Genomic DNA, 27,520 nt, shown 5'->3' with positions numbered 1-27,520 from the left:
GAGCAGAATATATCAGGTGGCTTGTTTCTGTCTTGTTATCCACTGGGTTTCACTCCAAGAGTATCTTGGTATCTCCAAGAGTATCGTCCACTGTTGGAAAACGGACCACCACCACCACCACCATCTTCAACAACAACACAACAACAACATCAACATCAACATCAACAACAACAACTAAATAAATCCAATCTCATATACATGACCCCTAAGATACAACAATGGTCTAAAATGGGGTTTCGGTGACTGTATCAGCACCAGTGGGACCCTGATAATGTCCCATGCAGTACATTCCCTCGCCATGTCAGCTGAGCTCCAGTCTGGGTGATTTTCCACCCTCCTCCTCCTCCTCTTCCTCCTCCTCCTCCTCCTCCTGAGCCGCCATCTATTCTTAGGGGGGTCTGGTGACACGGTGGCTCTATAAATAGATCTGATTCATCACGCCCAGCGTCTCATGAAGGTAATCTTATCACGGCTTATTAAATTGATTCGGGGTGCCTGGGCGGAGCGTCAAGCGGGGGTCTCGCTACTTTCGGAGGTGCCAACCCCCATCAAACACTCTGACAAGCCTGCAAATCAAGGCTGCCGGGGCGGACATCCAAGCTCCGATGACCCCTCCCCCTACCCCCAAGCGCTCCAGTGGGTTCACCTCTCTGATCAATTGTAAATTGTGTGTTTGTGGGGACACACACACACACACACACACACAAGCAAACATACACATACCCTCGCACGCACACACACACACACACACACACAAACACACACACACACATAGACTCTCCTTTTCTCGCTTTCTCTCTCTATCTCTCACACACACAAACACACACACACACACACACAAACAAAACATGTTAATGCATTCTTCAGGGTCTATATAGAATAGTTGCACACACACACACACACACACACACATCCACACACACTCTCTCTCTCTCTCTCACACACACACACACACACACACACACACACACACAAACACACACAACCAAGAGGTTGATCCTCTAGGACAACACTTTGTTTTCCTTCCAGCCCATCATTAGATTCATAAATACAGTGAACATTTGGGCGTTCCCCAGATGTTTAGCAAATCCAATCAGCAGTTCCTGAATTCCTCCCTGCTTCTCGTTGCATAAGCTTTGTCCCTGATTGCTTTTCACTGATAGGATTTTCAAGATGGATGGTGAAACATGCCACCCCCACACAGTAGGTAGGCATCACCACACTTGAGCACATGCACCGACAGAGTACCACCCCCTTTTACGGTGACCTTTATTGGCCCTCACCACTGTCAATCATCCCTCCCTGCTGCTTCTGAAAGTCCATCAAGGTCCTATTTTAGGCTGGACTAGTACTTCATCAAAGATCACACTTCCTCTCTAGTTGATGGCATTTGCATTTCTGTACAGCTGGGGGGAAATGAGAGGCACAAGGCATGGGGAGGGGGGGGGAGGGGGGTAGGTGCAAGTTCCTCTCCCCCCAACCCCTTCAGCGCAGATGATCCTCTCGACAATCAGGCCACCCTATGGAGAAGAAGCCTCTTTCCATCTACACTTCCCCCCTCTCTCCCTCGTTCACCAATTAAGATGCATTACGGTGGCCAATCAGCAAGCGGTCCGCGTGCGTGCTCCGTCGAGAGGTCTGACACAGCTTGCTATCGGATGAAAAGCCATAAAACGTCTCCGTTGGCGCAGGGCAAATCAAGCTCCTGACAATTAGCATACGTTACACTCTGGACGTGCAGAAGAGGGGCCTTCGCTCGTTTCCAAACAAGCACGTTTCGGAACGTGATTGATAGCGCAGGTCGAACACTAGGCACAAGGAGGACATTACTCTTGCCTCGTGTGTTTGGAATAAATGTCATTCGTTATTTGGGGTTGCTTCGTTTCGCTCGCGTCCAGGTAATTGGTTCCATGACTTGGAGCCAGACAAGTGGACCCTGGCATACTCAGCCGATGGCGTAATAGGTTAGCTCAAAACAAAACGCTTGTCAAAGAGGACCGGCTACTCGACCTTGCCCTTAACCGGACGGGGACGGCCACGGCCGGTCGCTCTGGAGCTCCGAGTCGGAGCTTGTGAGGCTGATGGACGCTGGGTTTAGTCGTTAAAGAGAGGGGGACACAGGCCTCTCAATCTGGAGGAATCTGCAGAAGGCAGACGCTGGGCTGATCCTGAGATGCTGGAAATTGAGTATTGACAGACGCATCAGCAAGTGCCTGACTAGACTGCCTAATAGGACACGGGAGCCTTTATTAGAGATGGTGTGTGTGGTATGTGTGTGTGTGTGTGTGTGTGTGTGTGTGGTGTGTGTGTGTGTGTGTGGGGGGGGCAGCTTACAGGAGAAAGTGGGGTTGAGTTGCTGAGGAAATCATTTTCTGATTATGCTAAATATGAAATCCAAAGAGGGTGGGATGTGTGAGTGATTAATAAATAAATAAATAAACTCACAGATGCAACTCTCTCTTCACCCCCCCCCCCCCCCCCCCCACACACACACACACACACACACACACAGACACACTCCCCTGTCCATATAAGAGATGCCCTTAGGCCAAGGTTAACAGGCCATCTAACAGGCCGTCAGTTTCACTGGCCTCCCCCAAGCCCCTATAAAATGCTCACATCCTGATCGGATAGAGAGTCCAGAATGAATTTAATCGAGTCAGTACCTTTCCGGAAATGTTAGTAAAGTGTTGTTGAAGCGTTGCGCAGCTGCCGCTGCGACATTTCCGGAAGGTACTGACTCGATTAAATTCATTCTGGACTCTCTATCCGACCACATAAAGACGTGGGGATACTTCGGTTTGGCTTTAGGGACCCTCTACTCACTACCACGTAAGTGTAGCGTTGTTTGGAACAGTAGAAGAGGTATAAAAATAGCGTTTTGTAGTGGCGAAAGGACCTGCCCCGGTCACTTCCAGGCTAACGAGTTTTGGCTAAAAACGGTGAACTCGAACTTTCTCAAAATACATCCGAATGACATGATTTTGGTGTCAACTCAACGTATGTACTCCCAATAGTCCGAAAAATTGATCTAAAGTGCATTTCACTCCGGATTATCCCTTTAATTCCTCTTAAATGGTACAGCAAACATTGAGGTGTAAAATAAAAAATAAAAACATTCACTTTTCAAACGTCAACAGGAGTGCGGTGCCAAAAATAGGGACTTCTCCAGTACAGTTAGCAGTTCACCCAAGAGTGCTAATGATTAAAGAGGCCCAAGGATATGGGGATGAGGTACTGTAGGCTGCTTTTGAGCTTCTCACACCTGAGGTGCTCCCAGTAAATAGCAACGGGGTAGTGCTTGTGCTGTGATGCGGCGTTACTGAAAAGCTCTGCTTGCCATGCATCTGGTGTAAGCTCATGTGTGCCCGTGGCCGTTTGTTTTCTGGTAATTTCTGATCTTCTGAGAGGGCTTGTGGTAACAAACAAAGTAATCTGTTTTTTTTTGTTTTGTTAAAGTGCCTGCTCATTTGGGGAGCTCTGCGATGAACAAAGACTCTGCTGGGGGAACTGAGGAAGTTGAAAGTAATGAGTGCTCATAGTCGCTCGCCGCAGCCCCAGAACAGATAGAGACGCCATAGAGTGGAGATAAAGGGAACGCCATCAAAGTCACACTCCTTTTAAAAGCAGTCACACTCACTTACAAGAACACTGACACAAACAAGCACCTTAGCACCAATACAAATACATGCAGAGGGAGAGAGAGTGAGTGAAAAGAGAGAAAGAGAGAAAGAAAGAGAGAGAGAGAGGGAGAGAGAGGGAGAGAGAGAGAAAGAGAGAGAGCGTGAGGGAGGGGACTTGTTCTGACCTTCCCGTCCTGCTCCTCGAACACGCTCTGGTCCACGTTGCAGGCGAACAGCGAGGTGGGGAGGTCGTTGAAGTCCGTGATCTGGTGGAAGCTGTCCCCCAGCGCCGGCCCCACCGAGGCCTGCAGCACCACCAGCTCCTCTCCACCCAGCCGGTACACCCTCTGGAAGAACGGCGAGCCCCGCAGGTTGCTAAATAAATGCTCTCCTTTCATGGCTGCCAGAGAGAGAGAGAGAGAGAGAGAGAGAGAGGAGAAAATACCAAGAACAGAACAGCTTATAAGCACTGGCTTTGTATAACTGAGAACATAAAACATCATAAGCAATCTGTACAATTTACAACCCCGCATATTGCTTCTGACGGTGCACATTCAAGTGCTGTTACGCGTATGATCCACAGTATGTCTTCTGTAAAGTGATCTGGGGCTGGTCGTGATATATGCTCCAGGCTTGAGTCACAAACTAAGTCAGAGAGATGGAGGGTTGGCAGCTATAAACCCAGATAAAAGAGTCTTGTGGTTTCCACAAAAAAAAGGTAGCCGATTCTTTACTGGAGAGAAAGAAGATTTACTTTCCCACAACAGAACATTACACTCAGCTTATGCTTTCTAGCATGGCTGCTTAGAGGCACTTGAAGTTACTGTGGAGGCCCATATTTCAGGATTATGCACTTTCCCTTGAAGCTGAATCCATAACTCTGGCCTTGCTAGTGTCTCACGCTACCATGTGAGCTTCAGGAGTTATTGCTACACGGGCAGGATTCAAGCCTCCCGCCCCGACCTGAGACCTGATGAATATCGCTCAATATTTTCAATATTAGCGTATAAGAGTGAAACTAATTTAATCGTCTGCAGCTGATGTGAATGAGGGAGACCGAGAGATGTTCTTTTGGAATGGATTTGGATGGCCATGGATTGACCTGGTTTTCTGATGGACATTGCGATCCTACAGTTTTTCCCATTCATCGATGGCACTGCCTGCACCCCTCCAAAGGATTCTGGGATTTGTATCATGCGTTGCATTCCGAGAGGGAAAAAAAAAATAATAGGCACATTAGCAAATTGTTCTGCTGTCTGGCTTTTCACGTTTTTTCCCCCTTATATGTAACAGTTCGCACGGCAACATTCCTTTGTAGAGTGATAGAGTGTGCACTCTTTGAAAAAGGCTGCAGCCTCCATGCAATCAAGGGCACCTGGCTTGGCCATTCAAGTGAACCACTCGCAAGTGACCTCTTCACACCTCCGCACTGACCTGAGAAAAGTCGTGGCCTTTATAGTAGAGACCATCTCAAGACTAACAGATCTGCATGGTCCCAAATGCTCTATTCCCTTTGAAGTGTCCTACATTTTCAGCACACTAAAAAAAAAACTTGATTGTAATGAGCACTAAAAGCAGGACAGGATATCATTTCTGGTGCAATTGATACCCCGCAGGCAGCAGCTGTTGAAAATCATATGCCTTACTGTTTGCACAGAGCAAGCTTTGGTTCATTTGGTTCAAAGCATTTGCTATTTGTGCTGGTCTCCATCAAGCAACAGGTTAGAAATATGTTGCTCCCTTATTTGCACAAGGGGATATAGCTTGTTAACAGTGAATAAAGTGTTGGTGGAGTTGAATCTCTCCTCCGAGGACAATGAACTAATCTAAGATACTTTATATGGGATTATTTGCCTTCGACCAAACAAAGTGCACCTGTAAGGCACCATGCCTATGAAATTCCAAACGGCAGGGCATCTAACTGTCTATGCAGCCCACAGACTATATATTCCATTCCTCTCCGTTCTGGACTAAGGGAGCATTTTACAATTTGAATTCACTCCAGATCACTTCAGATCTGGAGTGAATTCAGATCAGGTGTAGTATCTGAATTCACTCCAGATATGGGCTGAGGCATTGTGAGAGTTTGTCTGTAACTGCAGGCCACCCAGGACCATGGGTCACCCAGGGGACCCTACTTTTTGACCTACTGAGGATGGGACACGCCAGAACCTTCAGCTCCCTGGAACCCTGGCGAACAGATGTTCCGACAGTTGGAGAACGTTGCTCATGGCCAGCCAAAAGATTAGGTGGGTGAGCTACCATCAAAACCCCTCCACATACCTCAGCTCACACATGGAAACACACACACACACACACACACACACACACACACACACTCACACACACACTCACCACCGTTGTTGCTGGTGTTGGTAATCTCTCCTGACGAGCCAGAATACCGAGGTGCTCTGGCTGTCAGAACTGTCAGACTCACCCCCTAAAGACCCAGTGCTATTCTAGGATCAATAACCCTCAACACCACACACACACACACACACACACACACACACACACACACACACACACACACCACACCACACCACACCACACCACACCACACCACATCTGTATACTCAGACATGCATTTACAAGTGGCTACCAACACAGATGTACAGATCACCTGTTAGCACACATGGGACATTCTCCATCACACATATCACTCACATACACACACCGACACACATACCAACTCCTATAGCATGTACAGCATACAGGCAGTGTTAAATCCACACACACACATACACACACACACGCACACACACAAGCTCCCTTGCTACTCTCCCTCCCTCCCTCCCTCTCTCTCTCTCACCCACTCACACTGTCTCCCTGGCTGCTATAGATAGAGGCTTTCGCTGTCTGGCTCATTCTTGTGCCGGTGTGAATGCTTCTAAAAATAACCCTCAGGGCTAATGAAATGCACACATCACTGGGCATTTGATTAAAATGAACTGCTCCAGACAGGAGAAGTGTTAACCCCCTACATCACCAACATCACACACACACACACACACACACACACACACACACACACACACATATACACCCCCACACCCATCCATTTCATTACACTATCATGGCCTGCCTTTCCCACACAGATGTTTATGTGACATACATGCACAATAAACCCAGAGCTACTCAATCGGCCCCAGAGGTCAACGGTGTCAAAGCCCCTTCTCCCCTTCCTTCCCTCCCTCTCTCTCTCTCTCTCCCCCTTCCCCTCTCCTTCCCTCCCTCTCTCTCTCTCTTCACTTCCCTCTCTCTCTCTCTCCCTCCCTCTCCCTCTCCCTCTCTCCCCACGTGTCCGTTATAGTCTGGCGGTTGTGGAGGAGAGGAAGTACTTTAAGTGCTGTTTTTGTCACGGAAAGGAATCCGGTGCACGGAGAGCTTCAGGGGGAATTCAATTAAGGAATTTTGCCAGTAAATGTCATGCTGCCAGTGGCCACGGCCTGCTAAATAGTCTGATGGAGTTCCTTTGTCACTCACCTTCTCTCGCTGTCTGGTTTGGAGTCTGGGCTGCAGCTAAGCATTGTGAAGTTGGACATGTGCACCAATGTGGGACGTGACTTTTCTGAGATCAACAGGCAATCACTACTAGACCATCAACTGGATCGTTTGCATTTCTACAATCACAAAATTGCTCTTATCTTCACACACACACACACACACACACACACACACACACACACACACACACACACACACACACACACACACACACACACACACACACACACACAGACATACACACACAGACAGCATACACTTTATTTGATTGATATAAACTTGATTTGAAACAAGTCAAGTTTAATTAATAAAGCAGTACATGAAAGCAGTCCAGCAATCTATCATGAGCTGTTACAGGTTCAAGGGTACAAGAGACAATGTATTTTCCAAATAAACATGCGTCCTCTTCCAAATAAACATGCTTACACACACACACACACACACACACACACACACACACACACACACACACACACACACACACACACACACAGCATCAAGGTCAATTAATAAAGTCAGTTAACGTTTTTCATAGAAAGCTAACACCATGTCTGTCAATCCAATCATTAATGATCCGTGATATGGATTTCTCCACTGATCAAAACTCAAAACATGGCTTTCATATATCTTTCTCTCCATCACTTCACGAGTTCTCTCTCTCTCTCTCTCTCTCACACACACACACACAAACACACACACACACACACACACACACACACACACACACACACACACACACACACACACACACACACACACACACACACACACACACACACACACACACACACACACAATCATTGGCACAGTACCAGTGGTAAAAGCAGCAGCAACTAGACAACGGGACAGCGCAGGGGCTGTGTGAACCAAAAATCCACTTCAGAAATAGGACAACTAAATTCAAAGGCAGCATGCTACACCCAAGAGCTGCAAATACTTCCATTCCACACATGTGCCACAATCTATAATTTACTGTCGAATGGTCAGTGGAATTTGCCTAAGAAGTTGAGGACGACACGAACGAAATATTGAATGGATGATGCATTTCCAAACGGAGGGCGCACGAATGACGTACGAAGACTACTGCAACCTGTTTGCTGCATCTAGCCTTTGAGTCATCCAATTGAGGAGCGGTCGTTCTCTTGCGCTCCCGTCACGGTCTGACACCATGGCATTTTTTCAAAGAGGCATGTGTGACAGGCAAAAAGAGCAGAGTATTGATATTCTTATTTGCTTGATAAACTGAGGTCTGCAGAATAACGCGTAATTAGGCTTGAATAAACTTGTTATATGAATAGCAGGCTGAGTGACTTACTAACAACAGGTGACATGATGCAAGAAAACAGTTGGTCAAGGTCAAACAACAGGAGTAGCCTAACTTTCCATGCAGATGGTGGGCTAATAATTCATTAGTCTATTTTGAAGATAGGCTACGGACAGTATTCATTACTTGTGTTAACATGACTAAAGATCCAACACAATAAAGTAGCCTAATGCACATTTGCGTTTGTACATCCGCACTATGCGAAGTAACTTGAAAAATACGGTAAGACTTGTTACGAAAAGTCGCGCTCTAAGAAGTTACAAGGACACTTTTTTCATCACATCAGTAGGCAAAGTCAGCTTTGAAACCAACCCACATCGTTCACATAGTAGCATTATGCCATTTCTTTTTTGCGTATTGAAACATGATCTGATAGAACAAGTCGCCATCGCTTTGTGCCGTACCTGTTCGGGATGTAAGCTGTCCGATGCGTATCTTCCGCGGTCGCTCTGCCTCACTTCCCTTTGTGAATCAACCTCGCATTCCAGCTGCGATTCACTAATCTCCTGACGTTATTGCAGACAGTTTGAATCACCAATGGCTGCCTTCCGGCATTCAAAAGATGTTTGCGTTACCCAGTAATGAAATACGGCGCGGTCTACAGGGGGCATTCTCTGACCAATGGCGTTCTCGGAGCGGAGTCTAAAAAAAGCCGCAAATTAGCAGAGGTAGCCTACGTCAGAGCTTCCAGCAGCAGTTGGATGTTGTCGCGCTATCAGCAGCAGCAGGTAGAATCTAGAATGAATGCCCAGAATGACAGAAATATTTGGCCTACATCGCTGTGCATTGGTGCGGTTTACCGAAGTGAGCATATGTTGTAGGGCCTATCACCTGTCAACTTGTCCTTGCTTAACTGCTCGCACCTTAACAGCGGTGTTGGAAAAATCGCCACGATAGGCCACTATTGCGCAAAATTTAATTTTGTAAAGGATTTAGGGGTACATTCTTCTACTACTGCAGTCGAAAGCGTCATAAATGAACTACAGGTGCAGCCATATGCAGAGGCACACTCACCTTACTTAACCCCGTGACTCCTCGAGGTCGTGAACACATCAATGATTCCATTTCTTTACCTGTCTAGATATGCCTCTGAGACAGGACAGGGGGAAACATACAGCCCACAAGTGAATGGCCATTAGGTGACAAGATCAATAGCGGACACTAGAGACTGCGCACAAGGTCCATAAGAACATCGATCACACCAGCCAATGCAATCACGTCAGTGCAATTGGCTTGGGAACACACAAATATCCAACACATAGGCGCGCGCGCACACACACACACACAAATAAAATCCCAACCAACACTGCAAGGAAACAGAAATGTTTATTGCAAAAAGTGTAGTGATGGATATTTGAATTGCCATCTAAAGTGCACACTGCACAGGTAAGCATATTTACCAGACAAAGCAAGACACTGCAATACCAGTTAATGAGTAGTCACATAAAATTACAGATTATTTTCAATTTACATTTCACCCATAATAAAATAAATGCTCATGGCTTTAGAATAATAAATATACATCTATGTCATGTGAGTGATGAAGATTTGTCTCACATCTTGGACCCTAGTGCTTGGCTTCATAAGTATGTTTTCCTATTATATCTGAGGCCACTGAGGTAATACTAAATCATGTTGAATATTCATTATATTCCGGCACTAACACAGAGACATTAGAGGCTATATGGAGGAACCATTGTGAGTTTATCTGTTCCTTCATCACTCAAAGGGTGGACACTAAAATTCAGCTCATAAAAGAAGGCACCGCTGTGCAAGCTTTATTAACTGGATTTCCAAATCGTTTGCCATTGGCTTTGTTGTAGTGGTCCTATCTGTGCTCAGTCTTAACTGTGTTGTTCTGGATGGGAGCGTGTAAAACAACGCCCCCTGCTGGTGGTGGCGACACGTTACCGGCGCCTGTACTCCACTGTGCACGGCCCCTCAGGTTGCTGTGTGCCCACCAGGTGAAGTGGACTCTGCGGAACAAAGAATGTGAGAGTGACTCATCATGCGTCCTCTCGGTTTCTCTGGCACGAAGACCACTAGCCTTCGTACAAACAATATCCAAAACAGTCCTGACCAGAGCACTGCTGAGGATACAAAGGCTGCATTTTCAGTTACTCAATCTGAACATTTTCGGTGAATTATTGATTAAGGACAACTGAAACGTCTCTTTCTCGACTACTCTTACAGCTGTTCTTCCTCTCTCTAAACCATACTCGAAGATGCTGAGTCTTTGTGATTTTTCCAAACATTTGGGTTTTCCTCATGAAAAAAGTGGACCGGTAAATCCCATCATGCGCTGTGTGCAGTGACCCTCACACACTTTTATGCCGAGTCAGGTCTCTGTACACCCATGCACAGGTCTCTAACTGTCAGGAACGCTCAGCTGAAATGGAGCTGTCCACTCAATGAACCATGAATGGGTTGGCTCAAGGCACTGGTGCACTACAGGCGTAGGTTTTCCTCTTTTTTTATTATTATTTTATTTTCATTAAGGTCAAACTTTTTTTTATTAGGGTCAAACAGCCAAGACACTACTTAGATTGTTAACTCACATTTCGACAAAAGCTTAATTTTGAATTACTTATCATAAGCATAATAATTCTTACCGGACTAGGCAAAGGATCCAAAAGAGTGAAGTCAAATTTATAGAGAATCATGGCCACGAACATGTGCAGTTCCATTATTGCGTACCACCTAAAAAAAACAAACAAACAAACCACATACATGCATATTACATATTACATATTACACATGAGTATCCTATTAGCTGCGTAGCATTGATTAACAATAAAGGCTAGTTTATCAACACAGGCTAAACACATAAACACCACCCAGCCCTTGACCTTCTCATACACTAACGTTTTATTCATTGTTTTGATTGATTGTTTGTATCATTACATTTTTTTAATTTCTAACTATTTCTATTCATTATTGTTTTAAATGCTCCAAATGCACGTTTGAGCTGCATTCTGTGTATGAAATGTGCTATACAAACAAAGCTTATTATTATTACTATTATAATTATTACTTCATTATTATCATTATTAAAGTGAAGTGTTCTTTTTGTGGATATAGTGGGGATTACTGATGCTTGTTGATGCAGTGCACCTCCCTGCACTCTTTGTCCTTGGCCTCGTCTCCACTGTAGGGAGAGGCAGCATCTTGGTTCTATCTCCACTTCCCCCTGAGCCGAGAGAGACGCTTCAACACCAAAGCCAAAGGGGAACAAGGGAACGGAGATGGCCGAATACTGATCAGTACTGCAGGCTGTGACAGGCCTCTTTCTACGAGGCATTCTCAGGTTAGATGGAGTGGACAGCTGAAATGGGGGAAATGCAGGTGGGAAACACTGAAAGTGAAGAACTAGGAAGAGAGAGAGAAAGAGAGACAGAGGGAGAGAGAGAGAGAAGATAAAATGTGATCAGACAAGAGAGAGGCAAAAATAGGTAGTGACAAAAATAGAGCAAGCGAAATAGGAAAATAAGAGAGAATAAGACACAAACAGGACGAAAGGAACAGGAAACTGAGAGAGCGAGAAGGTGAGAGACTGAGAGAGTGTGTGCATGGTAATGAATCTCGGCTCGGTCTGTCATAATAACCTTGAAGACAAGTGTGTGACTCATGGCAGAGCATTGTGCTGGTGACGCAGACGGCGGGCCAATCTCTTCAAATGATCAAATTAGATGGGCACCCAGTCGGGGCGGCTGGTCGAGGCGTGTGCCACGGCGCAGAGTGGCGCAGAGTGGCGCGGCACGGCACTGCGCGGTCGGTGCCAGCTGACTGCTGTTATTTCCGGCGCGTTCCAAAGTCAAGCCCCAGCGCCCCTGACGACAATCGCCCTGGCAGCTGGGTGCGCTCTCTGCTGGATGGGGTGACCTCAGGTTCCGCCGGCGCGCGCCCTAAATCAGGAAGTCAGGTGTGACAACGGAGGTCGTGACTCGTGCCGGTGCTTTGGCAGAGTCAGGGCAGGGAGAGGTTGAAAACAGATGGACTGTGTGTGTGTGTGTGTGCGTGTGCGTGCGGGTGTGCGTGTGTGTGTGTGCGGGTGTGCGTGTGTGCGTACGTGCGTGCGTGCGTGCGTGCGTGCGTCCGTGCGTGTGTGTGGTGAGAGAGGGAGAGACTGTGTGTGTAGTGTGAGAGAGAGAGCGAGTCTATCTCCTTTGCTCTGGGTGGATTTGTGAATGGAGGCGTCTTTGAAATGTGACGGGGCTGAGTCAGACCCTGGACCCAGCGGAGCCGCAGAGGCGGGAGCCTCTTAGTACAGCCCCGGGTCCACGCCTTTGATTCTCATCAATGGCCTGTAATCGCCGAGTGATGAATCAACAGTGCGGATCTGAGAGGCCCTAATAGACTCCGTGCAGCACTAGGAGATTTCATCCAGCCGCCCGCAGGAGGGGAGAAGAGGAGGGGAAGAGCAGTACAGCTCACAGTTGCAGCTGAAACATCAAACCTGGCCTCATCCTTTGAGCGTAGAAATACAGTATTGCTACTACACATCGATTTGGGCAGTACAGTTCTTCTGCACACACACACACACACACACACACATATATATATATATATATATATATATATATATATATGAAGATGAAGATGTTTTCTTCATATATACAGTATTAATCAGAACTGACATAAAAAGCTGTTTCTGGAGCATACACCTCTCGGGATTATATGTTTCAAAAATGTTGACATACAGTATATGTGTAAAACATGTTATAATAAAAAATATGTTTTGGTTACACTTTTTCTTGAAGGTATCGACATAAGAGTGACACGACAATGTCATGAATGTGTCAGAAGCATTATAAACAAGGCATAAACAATTATGACATGCCTCTGTCACAGGGTTCTGTTAGGGTCAGGGTTCATGTGTCATATAACAGTGTCATATGTTCATGACAATGTCTCTCTTATGTAGATACCTTCAAGTACTGTGGTACCAATGTTTCTTTACTATGACCACAGCGCACAGTAAACTGGCTTCTTCGACTGTCCACGTGTGTGCATGGACTGTCCAGTCCCTAATTTCTTGAGAGGGTGGGATTCCTCTGTTCCCAAGTCAGCAGTGGATGCAGTTCCATCCCAAGGAATGGACGTCCAGTGCTCTGCCCCGGGGGGGCTAAATGCCACGGTCACAAGGGACGCAGCTCTTACAAGATCTCCTAAAAAAAATCACCATCACTGGACTCTGGAGGGACACAGCACTGGTTCTGGACATGGCCTATAAATATAGCGTGGAGATGCTCGCTGCTGGCCATCACAGCTGGGGTTCTGGGACGCCGGCGTTTTTAGAGTCCTCGGTGGCGGCCTTCGAATCCATCAAGTTTAGGAGAGGGTTGTGTTTGGAAAGCATTCAAAAGTTTTCAAAAAGGTTATGTAATCAGACTTTTTGTTTTTTTGGCGCGATACATACAACTGCCTTTCCTTGTTTGTCTGTTCCTCCCTCTCTCTATCTCTGTCTCTCCATCTCTCTCTCTCCCCCCGCCCTCTCTCTATCTCTGCCTCTCCATCTCTCTCTCCCCTGCCCTCTCTCTCTCTCTCTCTCTCTCTCTCTCTCTCTCTCTCTGTCTGTAGTCGGCTGGGAGGTTCTGCGATTCCCACACCGAGTGAAGGAGGGCCGCAGCAGAGCGCATCTAGGGTGGGCCAGCTTGGTCCAGCACACTGCTCTGCTCAGCTCTGCTCTGGCGGGGAGGTCAGGACAAGGGTGGAGTGGGGAGTGGCTGGGAGCGAGGGGGGCAATAGGGGTGGGGTGGGGTGGGGTGGGGGGGAGTAGTCGGGAGGGCGCACGTCTGCCCCGGCCTCGTTTGATGTGCATGTGCAGCTGGGAACGCTCTCCCCTTGATCTGTCTGGGCTAGCGTCACACCGCCGCGGCCTGCTCAGTTTCCCAGGGCAGCGCTGATGTCATTCGCTGGGCTCTCTCAGGAGACCAGGGGGGGACTTTTGTGTGTGTGTGTGTGTGTGTGTGCGTGTGTGTGCGTGTGTGCGTGTGTGTTAGATGATTGGTGGCAGTTTGCTGCTGCTGCATTAGATGTCCAGTCATAACAAGTGCCACACCCACTAGCTCCACACACACACAGGCACAGCACTACAGTGGAGGAGCATGACGAGTGACGCACGGCTCAGAACACTGAAGCCAAGATACCGAACTGACACTTAGCTTAGCTTAGCATCAGAACCGAAGAAGCAGCTATACGTGATAAAGGTGTTGGGTCATCTCACGTGACGAAAAGCACATGCTTCAGCCCCATGACTCATTTTACACTCATCACACATCACACATCTCATATGTGGGAGAAGATCGGATATGTGGGAGAAGATCAGGTATGTGGGAGGGGTGTGTAGAAGGTCAGCTGCATGCTGAATATTCATCTCTGAATGAGGTACATTTCAGATTCATTGTTATTCCTCATGAAATCATCCAGCTTTGATGAAGTTCCCTGCTCACACACAGACACACAAATAAATCTGTTCTGTGTCTCTGTTCTATCCTCCGTTCATATTTTGCCCCGACAGCCTGGCATATCAGTGTCCCCTCGGGCAGTGGCATTCGTGACAGCCAGTACTGCCCCGGGGCAACAATATGGACGCCTCCAATATCGCCCTTCTGGTGGCAGTGACACCAGCACCAGTTAAGATCCAGGCCAGATGAGCGCCCGGCCGCCCACTGCATGTGGTCAGTTTGGTATGCGAGTTATGGACTGTCCGCAGATGGCATTTTGCACCATTTTACGAGTTCAAATCTTGGAGACAGGGAGGCCACTGCTGCATTTCTGGAATCTCCGTGAGCTTAAGCTGCTACTGCATGTGTGGATGCATGTGTGTGGCATAGTGTAATTACAGTATATGTGCGGTTCACTGTGACCAGTCGTGTGTATGTGTGTGTGTGTGTGTGTGTGTGTGTGTGTGTGTGTGTGTGTGTGTGTGTGTGTGTGTGTGTGTGTGTGAGTGGTCGTGTGGATGGAGGAGCGCACTATAGACAGTGCGTGTAGACGGCTTTGTGAAGGCAGGGCTGTAAAGGCTGTTTTGCTAACCTTCCTGGGCACTGGTATTTGCCTCCTCCAAATGCCACGAACCCTTCCAGGAAGACATTCTTTACTAAATCCGCCTTCTCCCATCGTTCCTGTGGGAAGAAAATGCTTCATTACGAGGAGTACAAGTGCAGAAAAAAAGTCAAATAAAAAAAAGGGTTGCTGCAATAGCTACAACTCCAACCTAAAGGAAAAAAGTAAGTAAATCACACACAAGAGACCTTTCCTTTAAGGGCTATTTTTGAAACTCTTCTACTCCCCCCATCCTCCAAAACAAAGTAAAAAAAAAAAATCCAGGCACTTCAGCATTCCCCCCACCATCTCTTTTACAAATGCATTAAAATGTACAAAGTCCATTTATTTGGTAAGTGAAGCCTGTCTTGGGATCAAATATTAAAGGCCTACTTAGAGGAAAACTACGAGTAGGAGGACCGCTGGCCCAGCCCTGCACTCGCGGGGTAAAATTAGAGTGCATTTCCATCGGCCGCGGACAGCGCTAAGATGGAGCGTTCGAGAGGACCGGGAGGCTCTAAATCACCCAGAGCTAAAAAGTAAACATGGCCGATGCCAAAAACGCATTTAAAGAGGGATAGGAAAAGCTAATACGCTAAAAAAAAAGTTTGCTTATAAAGGGCTGTTTCCTTAACTTGAGAAGGCCGTTAAAAGATAGGAGGCAGAGGAAGGCTAACAGTGAGAATAATTGTCCCTAACTCCTGACACACTCTGATTGGGTCGCTCTGAGTCTACAGGGAAATACGACCCATATCACTTTCCTTCTACTTGAGGGAAAATTACAGGATGGAGAATAACATGTTGTGTTAACTGACACAACACCTCACGTTGCCATTAATACCATTACAACACATTTCACAATGGTGTGAGCCCACACACACGTGACGCGACATGTGATGTTTTGTCTGTGCCATTCCATGTTTGCTTTATCATGCATCACGGGGCGGATTTTGAAAAAAAAAAGCGCTTTGTCAGTGAACTTGCACGGAACATCCCTGTGTTGTGGTGAGGTGTGAGTTAGGGCTTGACGGATGGGGATGAAGTATGAAAAATTCAATTCATGCAGACAAAGGCAGTTTCAGAGATTGTAAAACATGGTGAGACATTTATTAGCTAGCAATAGTTATAACTACAAGCTTGGAGACTTGGAGAGGAAAGGCCTCATCAACAAATGATTCAAGGGTCACAAGGGCAGTGTGTTGTCCAGGTTTTGACTTGATCAAATATTCCTACTACAGGGACTCACTGGCTTAAACTCCTCTGGGTCAGGGAACAGCTCTGGGTTTCGGTGCGCCCAGTATGGAGACACCATCAGCAAGTCTCCTGCAGGAATGGTGTAGTTCTGAGAAGAGAGAGAACACAAGTACACACACGAAATGTTCAGATGTGTGCAATATACAAGCTCAATGATGGTGTTTTGAGCCCCCGACGTCGTCTTCCAGGCAGCGCTGCCACTGTTGACTTACAGTAATGGCACCTAATCCTAACCCTTACCCTAACCCTAACCTTAACCAATGCCTAACCCTAGTGCCTGCTTTGAAGACAACGTTGGGGGCTCAAAAACACCAAGAAACAATATGCAAGGTGTGTTTATATGCACTTGTGTGTGTGTACAAAGGGGATGTTTACATATCTTAGATAACATGTTTCACAATTTCAACTCACATTTTGAGACATTACAGTGATTAATTGCTTTTCGTGGTGGTACTAATATTCTGTTCTACTAAAACAACAGCATTACACACTTTCACACTAGGGACTCTGAAAAAACAAACCTAGCTCAGGAAATGTCCCAAATGTAGGACAGAGCAACATAAATCATATCCTATGACCCATAACCACTGCAATAACATTCCATATGCCCATTCAGTATGCTGGGCTAGAGTAATGATTTATGAAAACTGAGTTTATTATCTTAGCACTTAACTTCAGCTATTGAGCTATTAAAGTACTGTACAGTAAAACCACAGTCAGTTTCTCAAGTTTCAAGTATACTAGTTGTTCAACATCAGATACAGTATTATACTGCAATTATACTTAATTCCTAAAAGTCCCATTTAGAAAAGCACAGCTCACACAACACAGCAAAAACACATTAAAGACCACCATTTTAATCTCTGGTAAGTGTGGTCGCAGGGGTCCCTGTCCAGCCATCTGCGCCCCAGTGCTCACCTGCAGTTTGAGCGGCCGCACCACCCTGCGGGTGATGGCACCAGGGGCCCGGAGCCGGATGGCCTCCAGGATGCACCACTTGACGTACGGCATCTCCTGCAGGTCCTCCAGCGACACGCTGGTGTTCTTAGTGTCTGACACCACCACAGGCAGAGAGAAAGAGAGAGAGAGAGAGAGAAAGCAATGATAAACAAAGAGAAAAACAGAGAGAGAGAGGCAATGATAAACGTAAAGAAACAGAGCCACAGAGAGATGGGAGAAGTGAACAGAGTTAATCACACATTATATTCACTGAATCTGAAATACACAGGCACCATACAGGTGGCATTGCCGCTTTGGAAATCCACCCAGGATATTAAGATCATATTACATACTGCCTTTATTATAGTAATTAACCAGGTGCTGAGTATCATGGTTTCCCTTATTGCAGCAGCACATCTGTTTATATGGAGCTTTTACGAGTGCAAATATCTCGTGAGACTTCAGTTGTTGCTGTTCTTTTCATGCCTGGCTGCCTCCCAGTAGTTCCTCCAAGTGTAACAGCCTGCTGCCCTCTAGTGGCTAAACGGAGAACAATAAGAACAGAGGTGAACAACTGGTTCTCTAAACCCTCTGAACCCTGTTATCTTCCTTTCATATGCCATAAAAATGCATCAGGCTTTGATAGTATTTCATCAGTATTGATTCCATTGTATATTCTACTTATCGGTCTGGTATCGGTCTGATTCATTATCAATTCTCTTATCAAGTCTTTATCAATTTTTTGAGTAGAAAAAGCTTTTTCAGCATCAGTAGGCCTACAGTCGTTATTATCTCTAAGTCTACAGTGTATCTGATAAATACAGTACAATATTCCCGTTATAAATAGCTTGGAAAAGATTTACAGAAGTGATTGATAAAATACCCATTCTTTAGAATGCACAATGTACCAGAGATACATGCGGAATCAGCGTAGTGTTTTCTACGTGTTATCTCTCTTAGAGTTTATGACACATCTGCCCGCATCACTCCCCTATGGTGTGTGTTTATGCGTTACTACTGAGGCAGCAACTCCTTAAGACTGAACCTGGGCCCATACAAAGATTTTTATCTTAGCACTAAGAGTACTCCTAAATCGCACTAAAAGATTTTAGCTAGGAGTTTTCTCTTAAAATTTATTCACAAAGCCTCTGAGACCTACTTTTAGTATGGAAAAATGACAACTCCTAAACTAAAAGTGAGTCTTCGTTGCTATGGTTGACGTCATTACTCATGCACGCATAGATATATATATCTATGCATGCACGAGCTTGATTAAAGTGGCCACTTTGATTGGCTTATGATTATATCGCGGGAATGATGGCAAAAACCTCCCCTATGACGAGTTGAGTGACAGGTGTCAGGTCTTATGGCTGGTGAGAATGCGTGCGCTATGTCGGACTGTGACGGATGGAAATGATGAATAAATAGCCTAAACTAATAAAGACTAAAGCCAATAGCCTATATGCATAATGAAACACTGACTAGAGCAGTATCTTTACAACATGTTTTAAATGAATCTGTATTTTGAGGAAGAATCCGCACACTTCAAGTCTTTGTGCAAAATGTTTTGAAACTTTGCTGAGTGTTGCAAGCTTTCGGTCGTTATATTAGACCTTCAACGACCCAAAGCTTGCAACACTCAGTAAAGTTTCAAAAATGTTTTGCACAAAGACTTGAAGTATGCAGATTCTTCCTTAAAATATCAAGTTTATTGATATTCGCCAGATAGGAGCTACTTTTAGCCCTAAAATTCTTAGTGAATAGGCCTACGGGCCCTGGTCCACTGTTATGTACCTTGATTTTTTAGTGTTGCATTTATCTGCTCCATGGCTTTCTTGTAGGTCGAGGGGTTGGACATTATGAAGGCAATAGCCCAGAATGTGATCTGAGGGGAAAATAAATAAAATCTTCTGTTACACATGTACATTCAACTTTCAATGATGACACAATAAGGGCCATCATTGAATAATCACACATAAAAGTACACACTTGCACATTCCACTTTCCACATTGCAGTGAGTTATCATTAAATCACACTTCATGGATAAATTACTTTTTTCATTAATTTCTTCAAAATTGCTTCTTGTATTGACATTGAACTTTAACGTACAGGTATTGCATTGGCCAGGGATGCCCACAACATGAGAAGGCCGAAGTTGGGAAGGTACTTGTCCGTTATCGTTGTAATTAGATGCTGCAGCAGAGTCTGAAAAGCAAAAGACATGAAAGATATGGAGTAAAGTCAATGTCTAAAACAAAACCCTAGTAAAAAAAAGAAAAACAAGATATACCCTAGTGCTATCCATGTGATAAATAAAGACACCGACAGGGCAGCTGGAGACTTGTTTGTATTAGTATGTGTATTTGTATTAATAATGTATTAGTAATTATATCGGTTCATCAATGACCATTGTAGACATTGCTAACATGTAATCTGCATGTTAATATTAAAGAGTTACTTCACCCCATAACTCCACCCACTTCACATTTCTGAAAAAGGCTTTCAAAATGGGCGAGACGTTCTGAAATTTGGAGAGGGAGTGCAGCACTGCTGCAACCAATCAACCATGGTGATTTTGTGTCAATCTGGGAATGAGTGCTGCAGACAATCACAGGTAGGCTAATCAGGGTAGCAGGTGTTGGGGCGTTTCAGTCCTAATTTGTAACGACCCGGTGACGTAGTGTTGGACTAGATAGTGCAGGACAACGTCAGCATTCCAATAGTATTTTGGACCAACATGCCATGGCATGTTTCAAACTGTAGTATGCGCAGAGAGCAATATCTCCAATACAAAATCAGACGAAATGTTACTTTTGTCGAGAAACACGATTTTTGTCAATATTAACCCTGGTAATAATACAGTTCACCACTTATGAGTATTTTGAATCAATCAACAGCTCAAAAAAACTATTTTAGGATGCAGTGACTCTTTAATGATGACGACAATAATAAGATAACAATAATGATAATGATGGTGCTTTTTGCTCACCCTTCTGCCTGTGTCAGTGTCTTCCCCATCCTCTGCTCTCACCACCATGTTCCTCATCATGGTTAATAGCCAGTTCTTGGCACTTGCCCATTCCCTGCAGCAGACACCAGACCCAATATGCAATTCATATAAAAGTCTACTTTGTAACTGTTATGTAAGGGATAATGTGTTGTCCGCAGTGTTGGGAAGGTTACTTTAGAAATGCAATGTGTTACAGTTACTGTTAAAGACATTATTGCTATTATCATTGTTAAGTACATTTAGTGTGTCACAGTTATCTTGCCAATATTCATGTATACGTGCACTGCTGATGCAAAGAATATTCTTGCCAACATTGTTCTGCACGTCAAAGTTAACAGATGTACCTGCAAAAGCAGGATATGGGAGACAGGACAAATAAGGATAAGGTCACACTTCTCTTACAATAAAATGTTGTCCTGAGTTTCAGAGGACACTGTTGAGCAGAGAGGGGATCCTCTTGTCTGAACTCTCTCTCCTCTGGGCCAGAGTCAAAAAACATACTACTTGTTGTGGTTCTTGAGTCTTAAAATCTTAAATACTTGGAAGATTTTCCTAACAGTTACAAGTTACCCTGTTTAAAATGTAATAGTAGTGTAACTATTTTAATTACTTTATCTGAGTAACGTAACTAATTACTTTTTGATTACTTTTCTGATTTTTTAATGATACATATAGTCCCCAAATCCATGCAAAGATTTCTCCCTTGGTCTCCAGGCTGCCGAGCAGTTCTGTGCAAGCGTACAAGGTAGCATGGGCATTCAGGCTATATTGAGCCCCTTTTAATACATGAATTAGCATCACATTTTTTATGAGGATAATATAATGATAATCACCACAAGGTCAGATTTCAAGCCAAATTTTACTGTAAAATCAATCTGAGTTGGCATACACAGCCTTTTTGTAATTTTTTAAAAATTGAAAAGTACCTGTAATTGAATTTCGCATTTTTCTCCAGTAACTGTAATATATTACTGTTACATTTATTTTGTAATTGAATTCCGTAACTCAATTACATGTAATGCGTTACTCCCCAACACTGGTTGCCGCCAGTAATTATCAGAAAATAAATCCCGACAGGATGAACAGATCCCTGACGCGCATAATCACACGATAATTACCGGCGGACAAAACATTATCCCTTACATATGATAGACCTCCATACATGGTAGACTACTTCTAAGTAAAATGAAAATAAAAGTAACATTCTAATAATGACAATGTCCTTGTACCAATTGTATGCATACTTTAGTTTGTATTACTTTAGCATCTAGGTATTTTAGTGAATATAATCATAGTATTGTGGATGTATCAGTTTCAGTTATTGACACGATGAAAGTACAATAAGCAACACCTCATTGAGAAGGGAGCTTTCCTCAGCACTAGAAAATGCTCATGCTATAAAACAGTTATAAAACAGTTTACTCTTTAAGAGGTTGGGCTAAGCATTTTGACTATCTTGTTCATAACGGTGACACAGGAACTCTTCATTCGTGATGACACCGAAATGATATTAGCTTTTGGGACATCAACTGAGCCTTTTGAGCAAGCTACATGCTTTTGCAGGTAATCTACTGTTTGTTTCGGTATGCAAAAAGGGAAATGCACTTTCTGTTATGCAAATATCAAAGGTAGGGAAAGTGATGCTGGCTGACATCACATTTGTTTATGCTTATGTCCCTGTGCAGACACATTTGTCCAAAACAATTAACATTCTATTTGGACCAAAGACCAAACAAAACACACCAGGGAGATAGCGCACTCCTCCCTCCATTGCTCCCCCAGGTGTTTTGTTATTGTTTGGAGGACAGGCTGCCCTCGCTGTTTGTTTCCATTTTACAGAGACAGGCCCGTTTTCTCAGAGAATGGAGAGCGAGCAGATCATGAGTAGATCATCTCTGAATGTCACAAAAAAGTGTTGGATGACAGAAATTGTTTGGCATGATCATCGCTTACTGTACCTTTAATGATTATTTGAGAGATGGACCAAAGCATCAAAAAAAAAATGTCTCCGGTTATATATTCAGTTTGTGCGTCTAAAGCAGACACTTTTTGCATGTCTAATCGGCCATGGCCCAAACCCCAATAAGAGCTGGATTTTACATAAGCTGATTCAGCCAGGGGTTCACTGACCCTCTTGTGAATTAGGCCACTGGGCCAGGAGCCACCAGGGCAGAGGGGAACACAGCTCACCGCAAAAACAGGTCAGGGAGCTGAGAGCCGTATTCAAAGCCTTCGTCGTAGACGGCAAACTTGTCGTGGAATTCCTTCATGGAGCTGTTGTGCGACGGAGAATTACCCTTCCCCAGCAGGTTGCTCATCACTGCTGGGTACATGACACTCCTATGATGATAACGCGGAGGGAGAGAGAGAGAGAGAGAGAGAGCGAGAACATGAAATAGGATGGAAGACAAATTAATGGTTTCTACTGTGTAAAAACAGAAAACTGAAAGGGCCTCAATAGAGTGGAGATCATCAACAGGGTCCGCGACCCTACCAAAAAAGAATGACAAAAAAAAAAGGTCTATAAAATAAATCTGTCAATATCTATATTTCAATGCCTTAGCTTTGCATTATATTACTCCACGGACACCTCCCCTGTGTCTCCATCAGCAACAGAGGATAAAAAAAACAATTCTAGATTGACATTTTGAAACGATAACACATTACTATTGTGAGTCAGACTATTCAAAATGGTAATGGGGTCATTTCATCAGTGTGCATTTGCAACAGTTTTCAACATTCTGGTTAGTTCAGTTCCTCTGGTCTAGAGGGTGTGGTGAGCATGATTCACCACACGTGATGCAACCTATGCTAAGAAATACGTTTTTGACAAACAAGCACTCTAAAGTAATTGTTTTGCTAAATGCATATGACATTCATAGATAATAATATGTCTCTTCAATGGAATAAATTACCACCCAATCTCTTTGTCTGTTTATATGATACACATACATTCCTACCAACATGACAACACAGAGTATCCATGTGCTTAGTAAAATGCTAACTGTGCAGGAGTGCTACAGTATCAACTGTCACTCAGCTGGTAGACATTGAAACTGTGAAGTTGAAAGGTTCAAGTCCAAGGTCTCAAAGCAGAATTTCTGTGCCTGAAGTTATCAGAAATTTTTGAAGCCATGCCTGAATCCCGAGTAGAATTCTCAGTGCCAGGGAACTTTGCGTACAGATGAAATCGAGCACCAACCCTTTGCTAAAATCTGGAATTTTATCCACTTTTAAAAATCAGTGCATTAAGCGCAGCTTAGCTGACCTCACACATTTACATCTGCACCAGGTGAAAACTACACACACACACACACACACACACACACACACACACACACACACACACACACACACACACACACACACACACACACACACACACACACACACACACACACACACACACACACACACACACACACACACACACACACACATTAAAATGACACTACCTGACCAGGTCACTGAGACATTTGGTCCCACTGTCCCCAAGCAGTTCCAGGTGCTCGTTGAACTCCTCACACAGGTGGTTGGCCAACATGGCAGAGTTGCCCGGGGTCAGCCTGCCCTTGATCAGAGTGTTGCACGCCGGGTGGAACTTGAAGAAACTTTCTTTGCTGATGGATGCTGGAGAGGAAGAGGGGTGGGTATTCCACACACTTAAATTAGCATTGGCACCATGCTTTGATAGATATATAGATATATAGATAGATAGATAGATAGATAGATACAGTAGATAGATAGATAGATAGATATAGATACTTTATTGATGCCCTTGTTTGTGTATGAATATTTAAGTCCTTGTTTGAATATGAGTACTTATGCCCTTGTTTGTGTATGAGAATGTATGCCCTTGTCTGAGTATGCACTTGAGCATCAGCAGACAGCCTGTGTGTAATCATACAGTTGGCATCTTAAATGATTTAGTAGGGAAAGGAACCCCTCAGTAGGTTATCCATGAACAAGTGTCTGTATAACATATGGGGGGGTAGGTTTCATCTATCAGTATCACGGAGGGAATAACACGCTTTTCCCAGTTTGTTTACATTGGCACAACCAGAAATAAGATCAACATGTGACTTCTGATCAAATTTACACTGAGACGGGTTTTACAGGGGTACAGGTTGTTTCTTAGAAACCCTTGTTGATAATATCAATATCGCCCCATACGATTACACATAAATGACTCACTTATCTTACCTGTCTAACAGCTACAGTACTTGCATTCAAAAACATAAAAACATTCCCAGATGGCAAAAAAAAAAGTTCATTGAAAGGACAGAGATATGCCAGAGGCTGTTATCAGCGGGTCAGGACAGGTGGAACGGAACAGCATCTACCTGTGTTGTAGCAGGGCTCCTGGACTGCCTGTTCAAAGTCCACATCTTTGGACATGAAGAAGGTGCGAAAGTCCTCATGGACAGTGATAAAGGTTAAGCGTTTGCCAGCAGCACATACAGTGAAGACCGGACCATGCTGATGGAAACAATAATTCAGTTAAATAAAGAATATATACTGTATATCATATAGATAGATAGAGAGATAGATATTGATTGACTGAATGATTGATTGATTTGCTCAGGTGAATCAGTTAATCAGTTTTAATCAGTGACAACATGTTTAGAAAGCATGACAGTGGGCAGAAGATCTGTTAAGATGCTAGCCAAAGTTGATATAATGTATATCAATTCATTATGTTATTTTTCAAATATCTATTTCAGTTTAAAGAATGTAAAACAATGTTTGCACTTGAGTAACCTCACCGCATTAATATGAGATGACTGAAAATGCCTGCACCCAAGTGCAAGCAGGGGGGGGGGGGGTATAACAACAACGAATGTTCCAAAAGTGTGTTCCATTCCTTTCGTGTCAGTTGTCACCCAGCAACAGCATAGTGTGCCTTTCAAAAAGCTCAGTCATCCCACCAAATACCACCCGTAGAGCACAACAACGGTTCCCCTCATTTCACCCCACAAAAAACAACAGTCTATGTCAACAGGGCCCTTTCTGAGTCCTACTTACATGAATTACCGGGCTGAATGCCTGAACGCCACTTCTAATTTAAAACACTGTGAGATTTAATAGCCTATACACTTGAAGGCCTATAGCCTACTAATTTGGGATCAGTATTTTGAGGCAATCAAAACTACAACTATCCATTCTGCATGAGTAATTTGCCTTTTGAAGTTTTTAATTCTAACTACTAAACACATAGCAAACTTTGCAACTGTTAGGCCTACTGTATTTTACATTTGCTGGTGATGTAGAGACCCTTTTTGCCAACAAATTGGTATCAATTAAATTTTGGTAAGGAAATAAAATGAAAATAATACCATTACCTTAGGCCTACTGTAAGCCAAAAGTGATATAGGCTATCGTTTGCAGGGGAGGAGTTGGACTCCTGAACCTGTCAGCTCATGTTTGGTCATCACTTGTAGGCCTATTAGCAGCATGGGTACCAATTGCTTTCTACAAGTTAGACTGCATTTTTTATACATATCGCTCTTCCTCTTTCTCTTTCTCTGTGTAATTTACCATGACCTATAGTCTACTAACAGTAGGCTATGTTCTACCAGAGAAACTGCCAATACAGCCATAAATCATAGGAACAACTTTCTATGATCTGAACTATTGTGATCTGATCTGTCAAATATTTCACAGTGTGAGACACACACACACACACACACACACACACACACACCTAATTAGCTCTCGCATATTGGATTCAAGTTACATATATGCTATTTGGGCGGACTGATTATAACTTGTAGCTAGGTTAGACCTCATTTACAGTGTTGCAAGACCAAATGTAATGCCAACACGCTATAACACGCAAACCCCGATTCAAACCTCATTGGCGAAGGGCTATTATAAAGTTGAAAACACACTGACAAGTCTACTCGCGTGATCACGCATGCATTTACTGGCAAATGAGCGTTCGTTAAATATAGCATGGATTTTGGTGCAAAACAAGAGAGCATTTAGCGATGGAACAGTTGTGAATCAGTGCTTAATGCGGCTGCAGAAACTTTACAGATCCCATTGCTTCAACAACAAGAAAATCTGGACAAACACACACACACACACACACACACACACACACACACACACACACATACAATAAATACATGTTTTACCTTAGCTCTTGCCTCAGCTATGAATTCCAAAGGAGCTTTGCCAAAATCTAAAGCTGCACCAAACCAAGGTATCCATCCTTTTATGCATGGAGGAGCATTTGTGTAATTTTCTGAAAATAATAGATGAGCTGAAATTACAATTACAATTAAAGAGAGAATGAGAGTGATCCAATCCATGATAACCGACACATAGACAGAACCAGTCTGATATGAAGTTGTCAAGTTCACAGCGTCTGTCACTGCGACCTAAAAAGGATGGAGGAGTGACTTTGGTATTAACCAATCAGGTATAGGCTACATGTTGTGTTTGACGTCACATCCCGGTAAAGTTTGTGAATATTGAGATACAGTAGACAAAAAAAATGCATAGGCCTACACTGTAAAGCATTGATCCATAGCAGAGCCCGTCCATATCCTCTATCTCCTGTGGTCATTCTGTGTCCATTAGCCTACAATAACAACCACCTGCAGGTGAATTCTATTCTACACACGTGACACCACAATGCAATATTTCAAATGGATGTAATATTTATGATGAGACAGGTTGTTGCAGTATGTCTATGGTTGCAGTAGCCTATGGTTATCTGATGTAGGTTAGTAGTAGCCTATTATTGAGGAAAGCCATCCGGGGCTCTCCTGAACCCCCTTTGCGGGTTGCTCTGTCTAAATGATTAC

General features: G+C 44.2%; 2 protein-coding genes across 3 annotated transcripts in view; both read right to left on the bottom strand.

The window, feature by feature from the left end:
* Positions 1-8,953, bottom strand: part of rcan2 (regulator of calcineurin 2) — an 82,063-nt gene extending 73,110 nt beyond the window's left edge. Inside the window, exons 1-2 of the mRNA XM_062550952.1 lie at positions 8,859-8,953; positions 3,809-4,023 (exon numbers count right to left, since the gene is read on the bottom strand). Coding sequence (XP_062406936.1) covers positions 3,809-4,021 — 213 coding nt within the window. The 5' untranslated portion in view covers positions 4,022-4,023; positions 8,859-8,953. The remainder of the gene's footprint in view (positions 1-3,808; positions 4,024-8,858) is intronic.
* An 808-nt stretch (positions 8,954-9,761) lies between these two features.
* On the bottom strand, positions 9,762-27,046 carry LOC134097526 (24-hydroxycholesterol 7-alpha-hydroxylase). Of its 2 annotated transcripts, XR_009940922.1 has the most exons (13): positions 26,846-27,046; positions 25,049-25,184; positions 24,161-24,335; positions 22,896-23,045; positions 20,685-20,778; positions 19,805-19,900; positions 19,489-19,579; positions 17,674-17,807; positions 16,748-16,843; positions 15,493-15,581; positions 11,546-11,823; positions 11,067-11,154; positions 10,412-10,430 (listed from the first exon to the last, which is right to left on the bottom strand). XR_009940922.1 is itself a non-coding variant. In XM_062550404.1 (12 exons), exons 1-12 carry the CDS (start codon positions 27,020-27,022, stop codon positions 10,362-10,364), a joined length of 1,395 nt encoding a protein of 464 aa, XP_062406388.1. In that variant the 5' UTR covers positions 27,023-27,046; the 3' UTR covers positions 9,762-10,361. The 2 variants fall into 2 exon arrangements, 1 of the variants encoding a protein (XP_062406388.1); XM_062550404.1 differs by lacking the exon at positions 11,546-11,823 and having other exon boundaries at positions 9,762-10,430.
* Positions 27,047-27,520: the final 474 nt, after the last annotated feature.

Source organism: Sardina pilchardus, chromosome 12 (genome assembly GCF_963854185.1).
Source record: "Sardina pilchardus chromosome 12, fSarPil1.1, whole genome shotgun sequence".
NCBI lineage: Eukaryota > Metazoa > Chordata > Actinopteri > Clupeiformes > Clupeidae > Sardina > Sardina pilchardus.
This window is presented reverse-complemented; position numbering and strand designations above follow the sequence as displayed.